The sequence below is a fragment of the Lepidochelys olivacea genome, assembly GCF_965140295.1.
Source record: "Lepidochelys olivacea isolate rLepOli2 genome assembly, chromosome: 4".
Taxonomy (NCBI): domain Eukaryota; kingdom Metazoa; phylum Chordata; order Testudines; family Cheloniidae; genus Lepidochelys; species Lepidochelys olivacea.
The window spans coordinates 23075289-23095484 of record NC_140414.1 but is presented as its reverse complement, the minus strand read 5'-3'; the positions used below and the strand labels follow the sequence as shown (position 1 = coordinate 23095484).

The 20196-nt window shown below is 40.4% G+C and overlaps 1 protein-coding gene across 1 annotated transcript; it reads right to left on the bottom strand.

Annotated features, from left to right (window-relative positions):
* Positions 1-3644: 3644 nt before the first annotated feature.
* LOC311519642 (uncharacterized protein) lies at positions 3645-17421 on the bottom strand. Its single transcript, XM_084626353.1, has 3 exons — positions 17360-17421; positions 9733-9891; positions 3645-4862 (listed from the first exon to the last, which is right to left on the bottom strand). Exons 1-3 carry the CDS (start codon positions 17360-17362, stop codon positions 4674-4676), a joined length of 351 nt encoding a protein of 116 aa, XP_084482479.1. The 5' UTR covers positions 17363-17421; the 3' UTR covers positions 3645-4673.
* Positions 17422-20196: the final 2775 nt, after the last annotated feature.

Sequence of the window (20196 nt, the reverse complement as noted above, 5' to 3'; positions counted from 1 at the left end):
TCTTATCCATATATTTGTGTTCTGTTGAGCAAACAGCAGGTGCAGCAGCATTCGGTTAAAGGAAGTAGAGTGGTCATTCTGCAGTACTAACTGCTGATGCACTGAATCATATGGAAACACAAACATTTTTAAACAGGAAGCACAAGTTTAAATTTCTTATAGCAACTGTAACTCATGCATGTTGCACACTTTTAGATATAAAGGTAGTAATATGGACAAGTTGTGACTATGAACTTGAACTTGCCAGTTTTATACTCCTGTAGTTAATAAGATGATTGGGACTTCTGTGTAGCAAGATAGCGAGTTAGTTTCAGAGTGTGTGCAATGCACCATAATACACTTCTTTAAAATCATTCTTGTGCATTAGGTGTATTGCTCTCCGTCTGCACGAACCTGGACTTATGAGTCTTCTCTTCTCAAAGGAGCTCAGTATTGTTTCATGCTCAGTGAAACTTGAAGTTAAAAGAAGCAGTATAAGATGCATGTGTAAATCCAAATTTAGCTGCTTACCTAACTTAAAAAAAAAAAAAAAAATCAAATTTCAGTGAACTAACCTGACAGAGCTCAGGCTACATGTAGAGTCTGACATTTAAGTTCATGCATTTGGGTTATAATGATACTACTTCGCCCTACGTAAGGCATGCCTCACTCAAGTTGCTGAGTCAATTTTGAATTCCTCACAAAGTTCCTTTTAGCTGAAACCAAGCGTAGATTTTTTCAACTGAAAATTAGAAGGTTTCACGAATGAAATTAAAATTGGGTGGGGTTAAAGTTGCAATCCATGCTATTTAATCATGGCACCTTGGCATGGTGTGGCACAATAACCTCTCCTGGTGTCAGTGTCCAAGTTGTATGCACAGGAAGACGTGTGCAAAAGGTATAGAGTAAATCAAACTGGATAACTGAAAGGGATTGTCAGCACATACGTTGCTTTAAGGCATTGGATAGAAAACTCTGTGCCACAGCACCTGTTCAAAACTCCTGTAAGTAGATTCGATGCAATTCTGGCTAATGGCTGTAACCTTTAATGTTACCTAATTAACTTGCTTTATTAGTTGTTGCAGGGAGAGGAAGACAGTAATATGTTTTTTTTTTAACAATATATAATCCTAAAATGATGCATACCTGCTTTTCCCCTTACAATGTATCAGAGAAAAATTAATCTCTGCCTGGAGTTGGTCAGAGCCAGTACTCGTAAGAATTCCGAGCAGGCTGAATCTTCACTGCTGAAGTGGCAGCTTCCTTCTTCGGCTTGGAAACAGCTGATTGCCTCATAGTTCAGAAACTTTTTCTGGTTCTTTGTCCTCTCCTGTATTATGTATACAGGACCCAAACGTGCTTAGTTTGCTACAGACAAGACGAGTTTTTGGGCGGAAGAAGTCTATTTAACAGGACAACATACAAAGAAATGGGGGAGAGGATGCTACACAATTTGTGTTTATATTTCCTATTAACTTAAAATTATGTCAGAACTAGTTTGTTGTGTGACCCTTGTCCACTCAGTTTGGTTTACTTTCGCGTCTCATTACATTTTTGGTTTTCATCTATTTCCCAAATACATTCCAATACTCATATGGAACTTTTGTCCCTTACCTAGTGCCTTGTATTCACTTGCCCATCAAATTGCACACAGTTATATTGGTCATTCACTCAGCTTTTCTTCCTCACCATAAGCACTTCTTCCCCTGCGTACAGTGACAACTCATTGAGGGTAGGTTCAAATGGCATCAGCATTGTGTCGATACCCTTGCTGCTTCTGCCATTTTTATCTTGCTGTGTCCTGGGAGTTTCAGACTGTGACATGGGAGGAAGAACCTTGCTATAAGAATGAGGCTAAGCTATTCCACTGAGGCAACAAGTGCCTTGATGATAATCTCATAGGAGCCAAGGATTGTGTTTGATAGTTCCTTCTGTTTCTTGAAGGGAAGCACCAAGAAGCCAGGACTGTCTCAGAAATATAATCAGAGAAAGACTGAGTGCCTCGGGATTTCCTCTCTTGTTATCTTGTGTAGTTTGCTGGTCCTGAAAGAATACCAGTAATTCAGGAAGTACTCGAGGTGATTTAACTTGTTTAAAGCGGACACTTTAATTTGTTAGTTTCTATGGCAGAAGCTTAATGTTGACTTTTCTGTAGTGTCTCTGGAAACCACTTAACTATCCTGGATTTGGATTGTTACATAGCCTTGCTTTCTGGCTTTATAAGAACACAAATCTTTTTGTAGCTGAGCTTTTTGAACTTGGAAAAATACCTCTTTAAGTATTTCTTTTCCCTGTGTGTTCATTTTAAGACTACCTGCTTGGGCTCTAGCAATTTAAAGAATCACTTTCTCAACATTTTTGTGACAAGGTATATTTACAGTTGGCAATTACTTAGCCTACTCCTGGTAGCCTTCTTGCTAAAGATATCACTATTGGTATCATGCCATTTGCTTTTAGTAACGTGGCTGCCAACAGCAGTAGTTGTTTTTTAAATGTTACTTGTAATTATTTTAAAATGCATTTCAGAGATAGAGGATTAGTTTCAATTTGAAGTGTTTAAGTGGTTCAATTAATTATTCTTTTACTTTCTGTTTGAAGTCTGAGATTTGTTGGTAATTTTTCTGACTGTACATTAAATGTGGTTTTATGTGCATAGTTCTTCCAAAAATAAAGGTTTTCCTCCTAGGACTCTTGAGTTGGATACAAATCTTGAGCCTATTTTTTCCCCAATGTAGCTGTAAGCACAGTCTGTTTACAAGATGCTTCTGTTGTTTCCAGGAGTTTTGGGAAAGCCTGGCATTTTCAAATAAAGTTTCCAACCAAAATTTGACAAGACAGCGGGACCTTTCTTTCATGAACAAGACAAGCCTGCACAGTTCAGTTGCCCAGAAACTCCTTGCAGTAGCATAGCTGGAGGTTGTATAATTTTTTGTTTTAACCAATTTTCTATTTAACAATGAATGATGAATTTTTGATGTGGTGACTCTTTAGATATTGTTAATAGGGACGCTCTACCTTTTTATCTATTTTCCCCAAATCTGTTAGCTTTATTATTTCTAATAAATGTTTTATTTGTTTCCATTTAAGGGAAAAGCTAGGGTAAAGCATAACTCTTAAAGGGAATAGCTACATTGTCCTCTTGCTATTTGTATGTCCGATATACATATTACTAACATTTAATTCAGGAGAAGTAGGTGAGGCCTCACCTAGTCATAAACAGAACAGGTATATCCGCAACAATAAGCACTTGAAAAAGGCCAGCCCAGTATTTACGATCAGATCTGGCACGTTGCAATCTTCTTGTAAATCGAGTTGTTGGTTGGTATGAGGTAACAAACCCCCCACTTAGAGTAAAGGCTGTAGTGAAGACTGTATTGGGTGTTTTATGTGCTAAGTTGTTTAGTCAAAGAACATTCACTGCACTATGAACACTGGTGTGGCTGTAAGTGCCAGAAAACAGTATCGTTCTATTTATACAGCTCCTCATTAAATGCAATCCAGTGGAGGGGATTGGGGAGTGTCCGGCAGTAGCTGTGGTATGCTAGCTGGAGCAAAACAGACTATGCCCTTACAGATAATATAGAGTTCGTTCAGTTGAGCATATCATTTAAAAAACAAAACAGAACAACCTCAATATAGAGAGGGACAATAGGTGAGGTAATATCTTTTATTGGACCAACTTCCATTGGTGAGAGGCACACTTTCAAGCTTACTCAGAGCAGCTCTTCAGGTCTGGGAAACTTGCAGCTAAATACAAGGTGGAACAGATTGTTTAGCATAAGTAATTAACACATTTCAAGGGACCATTGTAGGTGAAGTGGTCAGTTTAATACCGCTCCAGTCATGTGAAGGGGGTGGGGGGGAGGGGGAAGTGCTTAGTGAGTTATAGATACAATTTCTTTATTCAGTCGATTTTCAGTGTCTAGCAAAGATTAATTAAAGCCACCAGGCTTGTCTTTTGAAGGTGTTGTACAGGTTTCCTTTGAGGATGAGAACTGAGAGGTCCGTGAGTGATCACTTTGTGAAAGTGTTCACTCACCGGTGATGTGATATTTTTGTCTTACAATTTTTGAGAGTTCATTTGAGAGTCCAGTGATTCTCATTTCATGCACATAGTTGTTTTGGGGCATTTAGTGCACTGGATGATGCACACCAAATATTGATAGGCATGTGTAGGACCCATGGATTTTGAAAGGTGTGATGTTGGGGGGTGTTGATTGTCACAGCAGTAGAGATATGTCTGCAGGTTTTTCATCTGTTTTGGCAGGGTGTGGTGCTGCTTTGAGTTGGTGTGTTCTGGTCTGTGGGGAGCTTGCATCTGATGAGCTTGGAGAGGTTGCAGGGTTGTTTGAATGTTAGAAGAGGGGGTTCATGAAAGATTTATTTCAGGATGTGGTCCCCATCAAATATGAGTTGTAATTGTTTAATGATACCCTGTATGGGTTCCAGTGTGGGATGGTAGGTGACCACTAGGGGTGTGTGATCAGAGGGGGTTTTATTTCTGTATTGAAGCAGGTTCTCTTGGGGTAATAGGGTAGCCTGTTCCAGGTTGCGATCTATGTCTCTGGTGGCGTGTCCTTGTTTGGTGAAGGCAATTTTGAGTATATTAAGGTATATATCCCAGACTCTCTCCTCAGAACATATTCTGTGGTATCTGGCTATAGATAACAGATTTCTGGGTTTGTTTGGGGTGGTTACTGGATCTCTGAAAAGAAAGGGTGATCTGTGGGTTTCTGGTATATAGTTGTCTGTAGGGTTCCATTGATGAAGCTGATCATGATGTCCAGGAAGTTGATACTATTGGAGGCGTGTTCTAGAGAGAGTTTGGTGGGTGGGTGATAGTGGTTGAAGTTGAGGTGGAAATCTCTGAGGGAGTTTGTCATCTGTTGAGAGGATGAAAATATCAATTCACATCAGGTATATTACTGATTTTGTGGTGTATTTGTCCAGAAATTCTTCCTGAAGGTGGCCTATAAAGTTGGTATAGTCAACCAGCTTCTTGGATTTATGACTTAGTACAACAATCTGTAATCCACTAAACTGCCACACCGTTTTCCCCCCCTTCCTTTTTACCTCCTGTGACTGGATGGGTGTTAACTGGCTACTTGACCTTGAATGCTCCATTGAAATCCATTAACTACTTATGCTAAGCAATCTGTTCCACCTTGTAGTTAGCTGTGACACTCAGATTATGTTTCCTAGATCTGAAGAAGAGTTCTTTGTAAGCTTGAAAGTTTCTCTCACCAACAGAAGCTGGTCTAATAAAGATATTAACTCACCCACCTTGTCTCATATCTGGGATCAACACAACTCGACCACTACCACCACCACCACCACCTGCAAGCTAGAGATGGCGCATTGTGGATGACAGCATGAGGGGGGGAGCTAGTGGTAGATTAAATTAGTGTAGCTGTGGGTACTTCCATCAGGTGCAGGTGTTGAATAGTGGGGGGGGGGGGGAGAAAAAGAATACTTCTCACAAGCATCATTTCCCTCATGGTGCTGAGCTAAGAGCTAGTAATTTTTCTCTTCAGTCCTTCACTAGGCATGCAAATTACCTCCATGAATAGGAAACTAAAGCAAATTTATGTAAAGCAGTGAGGCCTCATGCACGATGAAGATCAGATGGTGATCTAAAATGGAAGTACTGGACATCCTAGCTATGCTCCTACTCCAGTGAGTGGATGTTCCATTATGGGTAAGCATTCAAGCTTGGAAGCTATATATAATTCAAACATACCCATATTAAGGATTTAAACAATCTACATCTGAGGACAGACCCTTAAATGGTAGTTGCTCTATTTTTCTTTTCTTTTTAAAGGGGGGTGATTATCAACAACTGTCCAGTCATAATATCAGGTTTGTGGAGATGAGGGGAGAGAGGCTGTCATAGGAGGCCCCTGTCCAAATCAGGCATTCTCTTTCCTCTGTATCTCAGAGGGAGCCTTACACAGTGTTGACTACCATCTTAACAGTGGCTCATGTACACTTCTGTTGTATTCATGCTCACACAACATCCTTGTGCCTAGGACTACAGTTGATTAGGTGGAAATGTATCTAGCTTTCATTCATCTCAGGGCTGCAGCTGGAAAGGAGGAGGAGAGCTTTTACCTTGGGTCTGTTGGCTCTGTAATCACCAGCAAGTGCTATCACCCACAGTTTAGGAAGCTGTAGGTAAGCTAGAGTCTTCCTGATTGCATCAGCAAGGAGCAGAATCCAGCCCAACAGCTGCCCTAAAGGGGTGAAGGGTTAGCAAACACCCATCACCATCCTCTGTTAATGGGAGAGGGACCAGTGAGAATGGGGCCTAATCCAAGAAGTGTGAGGGTCGGGGTCCAGCCAGCCATCCTATGGCTGGTGCTCTCATCCTGCAGACAGCTTTGAAATCCCCAATTGCAGTGGACAGGAGGTGGGAAGTACAGAAGGCAGGGTGGGGTCACCTGGACATGACTGCATTCTCCAGCAAATCACCTATGGCTTCCACCAAACCCCCCCTAACCCCCTCCCCACACTTCTTGACCCCCAGAAATGCACAGATTCAGGCAGGTAAATGAACTAGAGCTGTAGTAGGGCTAGGTGCAATCAAAAGATCATGTGACGTTTTTCCAATTTGTCATGCAGGACTTCAGTTCCTCCAAAGTTTAGATTAGTCACCTGTGTCTGTCAGTTGTACAAGGGAATGTGCAGACTGAACGACAGGGGGGCATGAGTGTATGGATGGTAAAAGGAGGTAGCCACATAACTGTTTAGTCCACTGCGTTATCTTCGATCCAGGCACTATGCTTTTCTGGGACAATGGGTAAACATCCTCCCCTTAAAAAGTGGGGGAATGTAGTAAGAGAAGGCCCTGAAACATAAATTCTTGTATTAGAGGCCCAGTCTGAGGCCTGAAGCCTGAACCAAAGTACTTCCAGGTAGTGATAAGCAGAGCTGGGTTGTGAGCCAGAGGCAGGTCCCACTCACAGAAGTTGGCAAGAAAAGGTTGTTAGAGGCACGTGCACACACACGCATAAGCGCTAATGAGAGGAACTTGTGCCAAGATGGCGGCAAGACACTCCGTAGACATAACAAGGAACAGGCAGGTGTATCTTAAAGACAGGGTCAAAAGGACAACATGATGGATAGATTTGTTTGAACTATGATGAGAAATCTGTCCCGCAACGGTATAAAAGTAGCTCCCGGAGCGCACATCACTGCCTAACCTAGGGGGCAGTGGAGTATCCTGCCACTGACTGAGCTGTGTCCATTGCCAAGGAGCACAAATTCATAGTATACCCTGTAGAGTCCATAGGGAAATATTACTGTGCTTCGTTTGACAAGAAACCTGGCTTGGGTTCCTTCGTACCTTACTAGAGTCTGTGGTTTTTGGGGGTTCTCTCAGGGTCTGCTGTGTTAGCTATCTGTGCAGAGCTGGGGCAGCACACAGAGGGAACACGCATGCAGCCAACTGTTATCATCATCGAACAAGAGCGGAGCACCACACCAGTAGCTACCGACAACAACCTGCAGTTTCACAAACTACATTTTAATGAGAGAGGCAAAAAATCTGAGAGCTGGAGAGGTTGAAGTGTTTTGCACAGAGGCCAAGACTGTGGACTGGGATTAAGGAGCGGTGAGTCCAATCCTGCTTCTAACATTGACTTGATATGTGACCATTATTTCCCCAGCTGTACAATGACGAATCTCACTTGTCGCACCCTCTATATTTTGTTTAAGTAAGAAGAGAACCGTATACATGACCTTTATGTTCAACTCTACACTTTGGGTGCTAAACCATAAGTGGGGACAGGGGAAGAAAAATAGTTACTGCAATTCCTTTTTTAATATGCATGTTCCTTTAACACCAGAAAATATAGCTAGGGAAGAGTTATGACACTCATTCAAAATTCTCAATTACTCATATATGTATATGAGCTAATAGTTAAGCAATCCATTATTACAGCATGTGGTTTAAACATCACTTAACCTCTCTGCATCCGTTTCACTACATCAAGAGTGGAGAAAACGATACCACACACACTCCCTTTGGATGAAAATACTGTAGTTTACTTTATTACTTTAAAGAATGCAAGCAACCAGGTGTTAATGGTTCAGTAGTTCTTGAACAATATACAAAATAACAAATATTTGTGCTCTAGAATAATTTTTAAATAAAATTTATAAAATTTTCATGTTGGGCAAAAAAATATTCAAAAGTTTATGTTGGAATAACACCTGTCGCTAGGAGAATGATAAATGTTAAAATAATAAGGAGAACAACTCCAATAATTATCATCATTTTGGCGTTTTTCCACCACATCTTCCTGGAAATCTTTGTGGTGTTTTTTTGGAAAGTATCAGCCTGAAAACAAAATGACAAATATGAAATTCATGTTTCAGGAACTGGACTTATTGAGCATCATCACACAAGATTAAACCACATGTTAAATGTCTTCAAGAAGGTAGAAGATGATTTATACTTATGATGCAAAGTAAATGTTATTTTTATGACCGGTGGAGTTTCATCCCAAGAAGACTCTTGGGGGTGGTGAAAAAGAAGTAGGCCTTGTACAGCATCAATAAAAAGGATTAATTTAAAAATGACAGTTGTAGATGCTGATAGAAACAGGTTCCTGGTTTCGGGCCATGACTGATAGTGCTGTTATGATGTGATGTTTATAAACTGTTAACAGCCAAGCAGGGGAACACTTGATAATCTACTTGAGGATTTTAGGGGTAGAGTTCTACAGAACTTCAGAAGCTCCTACTACACACAGTTCAGTTAAGCTCTTATGTTGTTCTCTAATTTGCTCCTGGCTTCCAAATTTTTACCTCTTCCGATGTGGGCCTATTTAGACAGTATTTACATATTAGAGTTTTTAAAACCTCAACTATTTAGTTGTACATATTCAACCTGACTAGAAAAATGCAGTAGTTGTTTCACATAATAGCATGCTAATACTTCAGTGTAATCACTCTACTCCGATAGAGGTGTATCAGTGCAGTTGATATTTGTAACATGTTCTTTCCCCTCTATAATTCTCCATTAGCAGTAGAGATCAATTTTTGGTCTAGCCCAATTCCTGCACCAGACTCTATGCAGGTGGCCCTCTGTTGTGTGTGGCACAGGGGTCGACCTGCATTGATCCAGTTGCAGAATTGGGCCTATAGCTACTAAGGGCTAGAGGGATTTAGGCACCTAAGTGCAAAATTTAGATCCTTAACACCCCTGATCAGCTGCCGACTAACTTGGTAGGCACCTAAATTTCTGCCACTGGGCATCCACCAAGCTGCCTAAGCACTAGCATGATCCTCAAACTAGACTTGCCCCACCTATCCACTTGCTGGGCCCAATCTACTAATGTGCTCAGAGGTCCCACCTTGCTCCTCAGCATTTCCTGTTTGTTAGTTTAGTTGGCTCCCTGCTCCGTCACCAGTGCTGTGCTGGCTTGTGTGAATCCCATTCAGACTTGCCTAATTCTCCCCATGCATGGTGCAGGTAGCCTTTTCACCTAACATGGCTGTGGATTCTACTTGGCGGCAGTGTGCCTAAAAGGTATGGATATTAGGATGATACATGCATACAGCTGAGATCAGAACCTAGGCCGAGGAACTATGAGTAGAATTTTCAAAAGCCCAAGCACTTGTGGAACACTTTTGAAAATGCCACACAATTATTCTAATACAAAGACTGCTAGGAAGCTGTAGAACAAATGCAGAGAAATAAAGGAGTGGGCTAAATACATAAGTTGAATGAGAAGTCATGTAATTTACCGCTATTTGGAGATCATCTGTTCTGTCAACAAGCTCACTCAGGTTTTCTTCTCTTTGCAAAACCTTATCAATATTTTGGGTCATAACATTTTTGACATCATCAACTTGAATTTGCAGCGTAGAAATTGTAATATCACCTGACTTCCTATTGTACTCCATCTGCACAGAAGAGAGTAAGGATTTTTGTTATAGATGCTACTTTACCAACTTTCAGTAATTAAAACAGCTGGAAACACAAAACACAATCTCCAGTTTTGGAGCCCTACTCTCTCAGAGCAGGCTGTTAGCCATATAACTCCAATTAACAGTACTTGTGAAGATTTATCCTCCAGTTTTGAAAAACTGAAGTAGGGTGGAGCTTCCAAATCTAGTCAATTACACCCTCACCTGTCCCCTTATACAATTATCCAGGATTCCTGCCATGGAAAAAAGGATATTGTGCTCATGCCCGTTTTTGCTTTTTTATGATGCATTCTGCCCCCTCTCCCCACCACCCTCTCTTTTTTTAAGTTATTGGTGGGGAGGGGTGGCAGCTCAACCAGGGAAAGATATCCTAAATGTTCAACTGGCAAGCCCCTTTGATTCAAGGTACTGTATTAAGTTCACAATATACCTCCTCTAAATCTTCCAGCAAGACTAGAGATGACATTCCTGATGTTTTTAAGAGTAAGAAATAAGCAGAACACCATTCCATGGCCCTTTCCTTTTTTAAATTAATAACAACAAAAAAAGCCTTCAGGCCCTTTTTATTTGTCAGAAGAAAAAAGGAGACAACCACAATGTTTAAATATCCTGTGCAGGTCACCTTCAAGAGGAGGGGCTGGTAATACTTTCAGAGAACTCTTCAGTCTTCTTTGCCCTGTAAGTTTTCTTACTAGTTTAATAAAATGTCTAGTATATTGGAATTCTTCTGGATTGCAGAAACCCAGGGGTTAATGATTTAAGAAAACACCCCACTCCATGAAGTCCACTAGGGATTCCTATTGCTATTGATTTTATGTGATATTCCCCCACCCTCAGAAAATGGGATAACATAGCCCTCAATCAGATATTGATGTACTGATGACTCCTATTCACAGCAGGCTAGTTGAATAATAGCCCTTATTAAGAGAGCAACTAAATGATGAACTCCTTTTTAGATAAGGAGTACTTGTGGCACCTTAGAGACTAACCAATTTATCTGAGCATAAGCTTCATGAGCTACAGCTCACTTCATCGGATGCATATTGTGGAAAGTGTAGAAGATCTTTTTATACACACAAAGCATGAAAAAATACCTTCTCCCACCCCACTCTCCTGCTGGTAATAGCTTATCTAAAGTGATCACTCTCCTTACAATGTGTATGATCAAGTTGGGCCATTTCCAGCACAAATCCAGGTTTTCTCACACACACACCCCCCACCACACACACACACAAACCCACTCTCCTGCTGGTAATAGCTTATCTAAAGTGATCACTCTCCTTACAATGTGTATGATAATCAAGGTGGGCCATTTCCAGCACAAATCCAGGGTTTAACAAGAACGTCTGAGGAAGTGGGGGTGGGGGGGAGGAAAAAACAAGGGGAAATAGGTTACCTTGCATAATGACTTAGCCACTCCCAGTCTCTATTCAAGCCTAAGTTAATTGTATCCAATTTGCAAATGAATTCCAATTCAACAGTTTCTCGCTGGAGTCTGGATTTGAAGTTTTTTTGTTGTAATATCGCAACTTTCATGTCTGTAATTGCGTGACCAGAGAGATTGAAGTGTTCTCTGACTGGTTTATGAATGTTATAATTCTTGACATCTGATTTGTGTCCATTTATTCTTTTACGTAGAGACTGTCCAGTTTGACCAATGTACATGGCAGAGGGGCATTGCTGGCACATGATGGCATATATCACATTGGTGGATGTGCAGGTGAACAAGCCTCTGATAGTGTGGCTGATGTTATTAGGCCCTGTGATGGTGTCCCCTAAATAGATATGCGGGCACAGTTGGCAACAGGCTTTGTTGCAAGGATAGGTTCCTGGGTTAGTGGTTCTGTTGTGTGGTATGTGGTTGCTGGTGAGTATTTGCTTCAGGTTGGGGGGCTGTCTGTAGGCAAGGACTGGCCTGTCTCCCAAGATTTGTGAGAGTGTTGGGTCATCCTTCAGGATAGGTTGTAGATCCTTAATAATGCGTTGGAGGGGTTTTAGTTGGGCCTGAAGGTGACGGCTAGTGGCGTTCTGTTATTTTCTTTGTTAGGCCTGTCCTGTAGTAGGTGACTTCTGGGAACTCTTCTGGCTCTATCAATCTGTTTCTTCACTTCCCCAGGTGGGTATTGTAGTTGTAAGAATGCTTGATAGAGATCTTGTAGGTGTTTGTCTCTGTCTGAGGGGTTGGAGCAAATGCGGTTGTATCGCAGAGCTTGGCTGTAGACAATGGATCATGTGGTGTGGTCAGGGTGAAAGCTGGAGGCATGTAGGTAGGAATAGCGATCAGTAGGTTTCTGGTATAGGGTGGTGTTTATGTGTCCATCGTTTATTAGCACTGTAGTGTCCAGCAAGTGGATCTCTTGTGTGGACTGGACCAGGCTGAGGTTGATGGTGGGATGGAAATTGTTGAAATCATGGTGGAATTCCTCAAGGGCTTCTTTTCCATGAGTCCAGATGATGAAGATGTCATCAATATAGCGCAAGTAGAGTAGGGGCATTAGGGGATGAGAGCTGAGGAAGCGTTGTTCTAAGTCAGCCATAAAAATGTTGGCATACTGTGGGGCCATGCGGCTACCCATAGCAGTGCCGCTGATCTGAAGGTATACATTGTCCCCAAATGTAAAATAGTTATGGGTAAGGACAAAGTCACAAAGTTCAGCCACCAGGTTAGCCGTGACATTATCGGGGATAGTGTTCTTGACGGCTTGTAGTCCATCTTTGTGTGGAATGTTGGTGTAGAGGGCTTCTACATCCATAGTGGCCAGGATGGTGTTATCAGGAAGATCACTGATGGATTGTAGTTTCCTCAGGAAGTCAGTGGTGTCTCGAAGGTAGCTGGGAGTGCTGGTAGCGTAGGGCCTGAGGAGGGAGTCTACATAGCCAGACAATCCTGCTGTCAGGGTGCCAATGCCTGAGATGATGGGGCGCCCAGGATTTCCAGGTTTATGGATCTTGGGTAGTAGACAGAATATCCCAGGTCGAGGTTCCAGGGGTGTGTCTGTGCGGATTTGATCTTGTGCTTTTTCAGGGAGTTTCTTGAGCAAATGCTGTAGTTTCTTTTGGTAACCCTCAGTGGGATCAGAGGATAATGGCTTGTAGAAAGTGGTGTTGGAGAGCTGCTGAGCAGCCTCTTGTTCATATTCCGACCTATTCATGATGACAACAGCACCTCCTTTGTCAGCCTTTTTGATTATGATGTCAGAGTTGTTCTTGTTAAACCCTGGATTTGTGCTGGAAATGGCCCACCTTGATTATCATACACATTGTAAGGAGAGTGGTCACTTTAGATAAGCTATTACCAGCAGGAGAGTGGGTTTGTGTGTGTGTGTGGTGGGGGGTGTGTGTGTGTGAGAGAAAACCTGGATTTGTGCTGGAAATGGCCCAACTTGATTATCATACACATTGTAAGGAGAGTGATCACTTTAGATAAGCTATTACCAGCAGGAGAGTGGGGTGGGAGAAGGTATTTTTTCATGCTTTGTGTGTATAAAAAGATCTTCTACACTTTCCACAGTATGCATCCGATGAAGTCAGCTGTAGCTCACGAAAGCTTATGCTCAAATAAATTGGTTAGTCTCTAAGGTGCCACAAGTACTCCTTTTCTTTTTGCGAATACAGACTAACACGGCTGTTACTCTGAAAACTGTCCTTTTTAGATAATACACACATTGTCTTTACACAATAAAAGATCTAGAAAACAAAGTAATTTCCCTGTAACTGGAATACAGTAGTTCTAAAAGATCCCCACCCAGGGCTCCAAGCTTTATATAAATGACTACTTGCAAAATTTTAGCAGCTCCAAATGATGAACTGCTAAAGCACCTCACCAGCAGGGGTCATACCCCTACTTACTGGCCATTAATCCTTGCCAGTAACTGACTCAACCATTGGACATTATTTTAAAAAATATAAAGTAAGGAAAAACCATCATAATCCCAACACTACAGGAAAGATGAGGGGAGAAGGAATTATGTGCTACTTTCTGAGAACAACAATTGCAGCTGCATAATTTCCTTTTGATCAAAGGTAAACAAAAAATGAAACCTCCTGATAATTTCTGCACTCCATGTGACTATATTACCAGTTACATCTACTACTTGCACCAAAGGAATAAGACATCAATGTTTTCCAATGCTAAACCTTTAATATTTCCCTCTTCTCCAGAGAATAAGGAGGTTCAAATACATGTTTGGCAAAGCATTGCTTTTAGTTTTACTTTAGACACCTCCCCGTATAAAAAGATGGGTCAACAAGCCCTTGTCCCTGAGGGAAGGCTTACCCAGAATTCCAGTACCAACCACACCCTGACCACAGGGCTTGGTTGTTTCTCCAGGTCTTGTTGAAAGAATAGGACTTTTTTCTCTCTCTGCAGTAAGGTAGGAGGATTTTGTGTGCCAGTTCATCTCCGTAAGAAAAGCTTGTAGTGAACAGTGCTCCAAACAGTCTGCCAGAGAGCAATGTTCAGGCAGGGAGCCACCCTATCTTGTTGTTATAGGAGACATTTGAGAAGCCATATATTCTGATATTTAATGGATTTTAGTTTGATTCCTATATTAATTTAATTGTAATCACATGGAAGAAGTAAGCCATTAATATGACTGTACTACAAGATTTAGCTTTTTTCATCCAACAAGTTTTAGAATGGACCTCTTCAGAGAGTTCAGAGAGAGATTCTTCTGATTCAAAATATTCCATGCATAAAATGGTTGCTTTTTCTTTTGGGGTGATATTTGAATGATCATTATGAACAGCATGAAAGCTTTTGATTTCTACCGTGTGTCTTTTTGGCTCTGGCTTCATGGTTATTTTAAGCAGAATGGAAATTTAGGCCCAAAGCCTGCAAAACACTCTTTATGGGTAGATCCTTGTACTTGTGTAGAGCCCAAGGTTGCCAACCCTCCAGGATTGTCCTGGAGTCTCCAGGAATGAAAGATTAATCTTTAATTAAAGATTGTAATGTGATGAAACCTCCAGGAATATGTCCAACCAAAACTGGCAACCCTAGTGGAACCCCACTGATTTCCTAGGGAATTTGTGGAGGAACAGGAGTTTGATTGCATAGCGTTAATTGCAGGATTGGGACCTTGGGCATGTGCTTAACTTTACGCATGTGAGAAGTTGCATTTAAATCAACAGGGCTACTGATGCTTTTAAAGTTAGGCATGTGAATATCTGCAGGACTGTGACACTTTAACTTTGGCCACTAGAGGGCTCCCAATGCTTTTTGGAGTAATGCAATAAACATAAAAAGAAAAGGAGTACTTGTGGCACCTTAGAGACTAACCAATTTATTTGAGCATGAGCTTTCGTGAGCTACAGCTCACTTCATCGGATGCATGCCGTGGAAACTGCAGCAGACTTTATTTATACACAGAGAATATGAAAAAATACCTCCTCCCACCCCACTGTCCTGCTGTGGGGTGGGAGGAGGTATTTTTTCATATTCTCTGTGTATAAATAAAGTCTGCTGCAGTTTCCACGGCATGCATCCGATGAAGTGAGCTGTAGCTCACGAAAGCTCATGCTCAAATAAATTGGTTAGTCTCTAAGGTGCCACAAGTACTCCTTTTCTTTTTGCGAATACAGACTAACACGGCTGTTACTCTGAAACCTGGCAATAAACATACTGATAGTTGGCAATATAACCTGTTTCCTACTTCATACCAACCTATATTTGCATGCCTAAGTTCTCAGAATGTAAACCTTTTCTGCATGCTTGCAGTCACTATTAGTTTTGAATGAAAAAATGTAAATCCTGTTGTTAATCAGCAGGGTTTTTGAATGATGAAAATAATAGGCTAGCTTGTCCTGTCTGCTTCCTAGAATGAAGGGGACCAAGGTCCAGTGCATGTTGCATATGGAAGAGGGGTTGGAATGCACTTTCTCCTCTATCTGTGTGGCAATCACTCAATGGGCTTATGGGAAGGTTATGAGGCAGTAAGATACCTGCAGGTATTACCAGCAGCACAGTGGGGTGGGAGGAGGTATTGTTTCATATTCTCTGTGTATATATAAAGTCTGCTGCAGTTTCCACGATATGCATCTGATGAAGTGAGCTGTAGCTCACGAAAGCTTATGCTCTAATAAATTGGTTAGTCTCTAAGGTGCCACAAGTACTCCTTTTCTTTTTGCGAATACAGACTAACATGGCTGTTACTCTGAAACCTAAGATACCATCTATGACAGTGCAGTCTATCTGAGGATTTCAAAGTGCTTTTGGGGGTGGAGGCAGGTAGGAAGCCTTCCTGCCATGGAATCTAGGGGCCAAGGCTGAGAAGCAATACACATACCTTAAGGACCTCTGTAAAGAACACAGGGAATCACAAAGGTTTGAAGGGCCCCCCAGTAATGGAATGCTAATGAGGAAACTCTGAGTGGGAATTCCAGAATTTCAAGTCCTCTGCTAGTTTTTACCTGCAGAGATGACAATCTGGCCCACAGTGTTGAAAATTTGATAAATTTGACACCAAATAACATATGAGACTTTGTAATAACAATATAAACTCCACACTGTATCTTCATGCATTCAGGTACTAAAAAAATATTTCATCAAGTACATTTAGGAACTGTACAGTACTTGATAAACTCTCTATATTTAGAAAACTCTAACAAACTCAGTAAAAGATTTAAGGGTGGCAAATTTGCAACAGAAAAGCTTCAGAAACAGATTCCAACAAGAAACTGCTGAGCTTGAATTAATATGCGAACTAGATACCATTAACTTGGGTTTGAACAGAGACTGGGAGTGGCTGGGTCATTACACATATTGAATCTATTTCCTTAAGTATCCTCACACCTTTTGTCAATTGTCTAAATGGCCCATCTTGATTATCACTACAAAAGTTTTTTTTCTCCTGATAATAGCTCATCTTAACTAATTAGCCTCTCACAGTTTGTATGGAAACTTCCAACTTCTTTCTGTGTGTGTATGTGTGTATATATACACACACAATCTATCTTCTTACTATATGTTCCATTCTATGCATCCAATGAAGTGCGCTGTAGCCCACGAAAGCTTATGCTCTAATAAATTTGTTAGTCTCTAAGGTGCCACAAGTACTCCTGTTCTTTTTGCAGATACTGACTGACACGGCTGCTACTCTGAAACCTAACAAATTAATAGGAGTTTCTTTATGGGCAAGGGGAAGAGTGCAATTTCCAAAATGCTATCTGAACAATACAGTAGGAGGGAATCTATTTCTAAGCATGCTGGGTACAATTAATCTCCCTTGAAAGTAATAACAGATTCTCAGTTGCGGTGACTGATTCTTTCACTAAGGTGTTACTGATCAAACCCCCCTCTTGACTGCAGTGCAATGCTGATTTAAAAACCTTCTAATAGTTTCTTGTCCCAATAACTTAAACTTTTTACTACATTGATCATAGGGTAATTCTGTTTTACTCAAAACACACCTAAAAGATCAAAGATTACATTTTAAATACTTACCATGCACACATCTCTCCCTCTCTCTCTCTTCCTCTGCTCTTTGTAAGATGTGTGTGTGTGATCAGATGACGCAGTATAAAAGGACTGTTTAAAGTTCTAGTTAAATATTAACTAGATTTTCTAGACAAGAAATATATATATAAAAACACAATAACTTACTGTTCTGGAAAAGAGAGACAATAATTATTTTATTGAGAGCAGATCCCTAAATAAATGTTTGTGAATTTCTTTTTTCCCTTGCATGTGCTCTGCCAAGGTAGACTACACAAGGTCCTTTCTCTAACATTGTGTAGCAGCCATGGGCGTAAACTTGATTTTATAGTTTTGAGAATTACCTACCATATATTTCCCCAGCACTTGTTGAAAATCTGCATTGAATTCAAAAGGATGAGCAAACGTCACTTGCGATATCAAGGGGCTACCAATGAAAGCCTTGCAAATCTGGAGAAATTAATGAAGGAAGTATCTTGACATAGCTAAAATAAAATGTCACATTAACTTCTTAAATTCAGGCTAAAATCTGTTAGATGCCCTAAAAACATAAATAGCCAGCATGACCCCTATATGCAAACTTGCACAGCTAAAGAACATTAGGCTACACGAATGTATGGATGTGTATAGCCACAATATTTCTGCAGAAGCTTAAAGACATCAGTGTGTAGAAAATATCATTTGTGAATACAGACTAACACGGCTGTTACTCTGAAACCTAATATTTTGTATCTACAATACAACTGGCAGTCATTACAGGCTATACAACTGTCACTAATGTGGATGCATTGCTACAGTGAACCCATTTGCTGCACTTAAAAATACAAAGCTGAAGATAAGGGAAGAGTAGCCATGTCATGCCATGGTGACAGGCAAGGTGTAGAAACCTAAACAGAACACAGTAACATAGGTATGAGAAGGAGCAGGAAAGCAGGCTGAAATTTGTCCTTATCCTTCATACCCGAAGATAGCAAGGCAGGGTGGAGAGGAGAGAGAAAAAAGAGTTGACGGTCATAGAGGAAAGCAGAATTGTAGGAGAAGAGACCAAACAAGCTTTACTTTTTTGAAAAGAACATTACTTTATTTTAGTTCTAGGCCTGCCAGTGCATGCTGGCAAGCTGAAAACAGTGAAATTTTAATAAGGCAAAATACAACATACGGTACATTGGACCAATTGAATACATACTAGGGTGCCTTTCAGTGTTACAAATGCACTGGTACATTTCTTGTGCTGCCATAGTGCCATAAGGGCTAAATCTCCCTTTATACCTAGCACACCAGCATTGCCCATTCCCTTTTTTAATTAGAAGGTACGGACACACATTTACTATGATGATGGTATCACGAGAGGAAAAAAGACTCTTTTAAACCTAAAGCTGGTACTGTAGGGCACCTAATAGTATTTCTATAACACAAGCAAGGCCTTTGAAGCACAGGGGCAGGGATGTTAAACAAATGCATTACATGAAGCAATACTTCTATTTTATAAAGCTGAAGAAGACTGACAAGCATTGATCTTACAGAGCATGTAATAACCAATGTAGACCAAAGGGCAAGAGTAGAACATTGCAAAACATTAGTAAGTCAATGGTTTTGATTAAACTTGCATCAACATATTCTGAAAAGAAATTTTTCTTACCTCTATAAGAAAGGCAAATGGTCCTGTGCTGTCTATGGTGTTGTTTGTAGCACATACGTATGTAATTCCATTAACAAGCAGGGCATGGTACACAAAGCTTAGAAAAGATATATTAATAGAATGGGTATTATTATTTAAACTTCTAACTTGTGTCATATACTAATGAGCCAAAATCAGTGAAAGAAAAGGAATGTAATTAAGCATTTACAATCAGCATCGCTGAACTGAACAATAAAACAATATGCTCCTCCAAAGCAAAACCATTAAGACTTGAATAAACTCTACTATATTACAAAAGTGCTTCTGGATGACTTGGTATTTTACATACAGTAGAAACTCCTTTATATCCCACTTGAGATGAAGTTTTAATAATTACATATCAAAGAAAACCAAATTTTAAGTGGATTTGTGTAAATTTAGTGCAGAGGAAAGTGAAGAGCTAATAGTTACTGCTAGAGGCAGCATAGTATGACATAGGTGTTGAACAAGCTCACTCAGTGCATTTCCCTGTAGATTACAAAAACTTTCATTTCACATCTAGCTCCCTCTTGAGCAGAGACTGCTAATCACATCAAGTGTATGTGTCTTTGTAATGACTCCATTAGGGTAATTATAAAATGAGTCGCATGAAATAAGACCAGTATCTTTTTTTTTTTTTTAACTTATGTTGGAAGATTACACTTGAACCTCTATTATCTAAAATCCTCACTCTGCAGCAGTCAGTTCTACAGCAAAGAATTTGACCTGTTTTTAAAAACCCAAGTTGCAACCAAGGCTTTACCTTCCAATGTGAGCTGTGGTTTTTTTCAAGCCTTTGTGAAGAACTAAATTTACCACTGATGAAGCAGCATCCTAAAATTAAACTACTGAGAATTAGTCTTTTGTTTAGGAGAAATGAATGTAATGTTTATAAATATCAGCAATATTTAGCAGCAGGTTGAAACAGCACATTTCTGAATGAGGGTTTATACTTAAAATGTATTATAGCTGAATGAAGTTTAATTAAGCAAGTTTATTGCTTCGAAACAAAGAGCTGTTTCAATAAAAGAACAAAAAAGTGGAGTACTCCCTAAACTTTGTTTCTGCAGCGAATAAGCTTGATGCCTTTGTGACTACTATGAAAGGAGGTTGTACATATCACAAAACTACCCCAAAATGTATAGTATAAAGTGGATGGATATCGCTATAGCTCCATATCTATATTGTC